Below are 3307 nucleotides of genomic sequence, written 5' to 3' on the forward strand. Positions count from 1 at the left end.
AAGGCATGCGAGACCCCATGATTGGGAGTTGAGCACACGCGCTGCGGTTGAGGGTGGGATTTGTTTCCCCTGTTTCCTTGCTTCCATAATCTCCTTGAATGTGGAAACCCATTGTTTGTGGTATGATTTAATGGATAAAAAAAAAAACAGCTGCGTCCACAGCACCTGAAAATATATAACCTTACCCACGGCCTCCACATTCACAATTCACAATCTCACAATCTTCAAACTTCTCTAGCACCTTCCTCTTCTACTGTATTTTCCCAGAACTCTCTTCTTCGTGATTCTGAACTTGTTCGAAAATGCGGATGAGCTGTAATGGATGCCGAGTTTTGAGAAAAGGTTGCAGTGAGAATTGCAGTATCAGGCCTTGTTTGCAGTGGATTAAAAGCCCAGAGTCTCAGGCAAATGCTACTGTGTTTCTCGCCAAGTTCTACGGCCGTGCTGGGCTCATGAACCTCATCAACGCTGGTCCTGAACACCTTCGTCCTGGTTAGTTTTCGAATCGGTTTACTTTCATTATTTTCTCCCATTTTCTTTCCAATCGGGGAAAGTTTGATTGTCTCTGTTCGGAGTTTTGATCAGTTGTTTGTATATCACAGCTATTTTTCGGTCCTTGCTATACGAGGCATGCGGGCGGATAGTGAACCCGATTTATGGGTCCGTCGGGTTGTTATGGTCCGGGAGCTGGCAGCTCTGTCAGGCCGCCGTGGAAGCCGTCTTGAAGGGCGCGCCGATCACTCCGATCACCTCAGAGGCGGCCACCAATGGGAGGGGCCCGCCTCTCAAGGCTTACGACATACGCCACGTGTCCAAGGACGAGAACTCGGCCGCGTCAAACGATGCTCAACGAGTCGTCAAGACTCGCTCGAGGTTCAAGCGCTCTGTCGGCGGCGGCGTCAAGCCGAAAGCCAACAACAACAAAGCAGTAACCGGCTCGTTGTTCGTTGAGCCCGCTCCAGCACGTGACGGCGCTCAAGCAACTACTCCAATCAGTTCGTGGACCGCGTGTTGCGCCACCAAAGCGGTTGTGAACCGGTCGGGGAGTCATGAGTCATCGCTGAGCCATCAGTCGGAGGCAGTGAACGAAAGCAAAGAGAGCGAGAGCATGATCTCCGTGGAGACCGCGGAGACGTCAATCCTCTTCCGAGACGAGCCGGAATCAACCCGGAAAGCCAGCGACCGAACTGTCGATGAAACGGCCGATATAGGATTAGAGTTGACACTAGGGTTCGAACCGGTGTCACGTGCCAATCACGTAGTACCGGTGAAGAAGAGGAGGATCGAGTTCAAGGATAGTGAGAATTGGTCATCTTGCAAAATGGACCTTGGACTTGAATTCTCGGGTTGAAATGATCAATAATCTTTTAGTCCAGTTTTGTCTTAATCGGCTCTTGAGTGTGTTTACCTTAGAGAAGAGAAAAGTTAATCGTGTTTTCTGGTCTTTTTTTTTTTTTTTGGCCCAGTGATGTACAAAAATGGTGGTGATGTAGAGAGAAAAAGGAAAGGACAGTGGAAGAGGGACTGAATTGAAAATGAAATCTCTTTGTTTTCTCGTGTAACGCGGTGTCGTTTTTCTGTGTGTTGCTGAGGGAAAGGTTTCAGAACGAGCGTGATAAAATAAAGGGAAAGTTACAATCAAGGACCCAATAAGGTCGATAATTTTAATTAAAAATCATAAAATATTAAAATTTCAATTAAAAATCTTAATTTTTACTTAAAATTTAAAAACATGTGAATTTTTTTAAATGTTCCTTAGGAAACAATCACAATGTGAAATTAATAAATTTTTAAGTCATTTTTCTATATTCATAAGTAACATTGTTTTAAAAGTTGGTTTTTTTATATTAAAAAACAATTAATTTCTAAATATAGTTCCTTTATTTTCCAACTAATAAGCCGCAATACTAATTTTAATAGTGTTATTTTTTTTTAAATGGTCTAACTATATATTAATAAACATAAAATTTGATAAATTATTGAGTTCATATTTCTGAGTGAAATTGGTAAATTTTTAAGTTATTTTTGTATATTCATAAGAGACCTTATGATGTTTTAAAAGTGAGTTTTTATATTAGAAAATAATTTATTTTCAAGTGTGATTCATTATTTTCTCAAACTGATATTAACAATATTCTATGTTACAATAATGATTTTAAAAGTGTTATGTACATTTTAATATTTAATAGAGAAAAATTTTAGAAAGTTATGTATATTTTTTTATTTTATGTAAGGACTATAATTATTAATTGAGATTTCAATATTTTATAGTTTTATTGAATTTAACAACCTTATTAGGGGTCTTTAATTGTCACTTCCCCTCAAATAAAAGGAGCTTATGTTTTAAAATAGTTATCCATTTTTATCAACTATTGTTGATGTTGATTTGAATTGAGATAAAAAAATCGGATTATCATTTTAATGCGTGATTACTACATCCTAATTAAAGTTTACCTTTTAGGGAATGTATAATTAAACTTTAAGATTAGGTCTTAGGAAGGAAAAATGCATAAAAATAGTGAAGCCTCCAGAATTGGAAAAGGTACGCGGAAAGATATAGGGTCTTAGCCACCACTAGTTGTAAGTTGTTGGCTGATAAAATATTAATAAGATAAAATATCAATAAGAATACAGCTTGGTTTTGGAGCCTCAGAGTTTTCAAACATCTCATAGAGCTTGAAAACGTCCAAAGCAGCATGGGACTCGAACTGATTTTACTTTCCACTAATTACACCAAACTAATTTATGATAATTCATAATTGATTTTTATTAGTAAATTAAAGCTCAATCTCATTAGAAATTCTAAGAATGGTGTTGTTTTCTTTGATTCAATACTCTAGAACTGATTTTCAATAATTTAGAGTTGATTTTTTAGAAATTTACAACCTACCGCACTAGGTCTTTTAATGTAATTTTCAATTAAAAAAAAAAACAAACCAAACAGGGCATTTATTGTGATAACCTCTCGTAAGGAGAAATGCATTTTGTTCACAGAAGGCATGCTTTTTAACTAACAAAGTTCATCTAGTTGATAATGAGTTAATCAATATAACCCATAAAGTAATGAGGTTAAATCCTGCACTCAATGTTAGGATTTTGTAAGTGAGCGATTTGTAAATATTTTCATAAACATTGTTTGAATTTGAAAGCATAACTTGACCTAATCCACCCTTAACATTCAATTCACTTAAAATTTTTTTCTATAAAAATAAGGAAGACATACTAATTTTCATTCACTTGTGAATATTGCAATTTGTTATAAATATCACTCCCTCGTATTCTTATTACAAAGACTTATTAACATCTT

At 36.6% G+C, this 3307-nt stretch overlaps 1 protein-coding gene across 1 annotated transcript; it reads left to right on the forward strand.

Annotated features, from left to right (window-relative positions):
- The first annotated feature begins 203 nt into the window (after nt 1-203).
- On the forward strand, nt 204-1562 carry LOC129286141 (LOB domain-containing protein 41-like). The gene is made up of 2 exons (XM_054922159.1): nt 204-492; nt 603-1562. The coding sequence occupies exons 1-2, from the start codon at nt 303-305 to the stop codon at nt 1349-1351; spliced, it is 939 nt and encodes a 312-aa protein (XP_054778134.1). The 5' UTR covers nt 204-302; the 3' UTR covers nt 1352-1562.
- Nucleotides 1563-3307: the final 1745 nt, after the last annotated feature.

Source organism: Prosopis cineraria, unplaced genomic scaffold (genome assembly GCF_029017545.1).
Source record: "Prosopis cineraria cultivar Desert tree isolate PC_DT_omini unplaced genomic scaffold, ASM2901754v1 PC1, whole genome shotgun sequence".
Lineage (NCBI taxonomy): Eukaryota > Viridiplantae > Streptophyta > Magnoliopsida > Fabales > Fabaceae > Prosopis > Prosopis cineraria.

Excerpts from the sequence above, each read along its gene's own strand:
- LOC129286141 (XM_054922159.1), top strand. The coding sequence starts at position 303 with ATGCGGATGAGCTGTAATGGATGCCGAGTTTTGAGAAAAGGTTGCAGT. Across the intron at positions 493-602 it reads TCCTGAACACCTTCGTCCTG|CTATTTTTCGGTCCTTGCTA; the intron begins GTTAGTTTTCGA and ends TGTATATCACAG.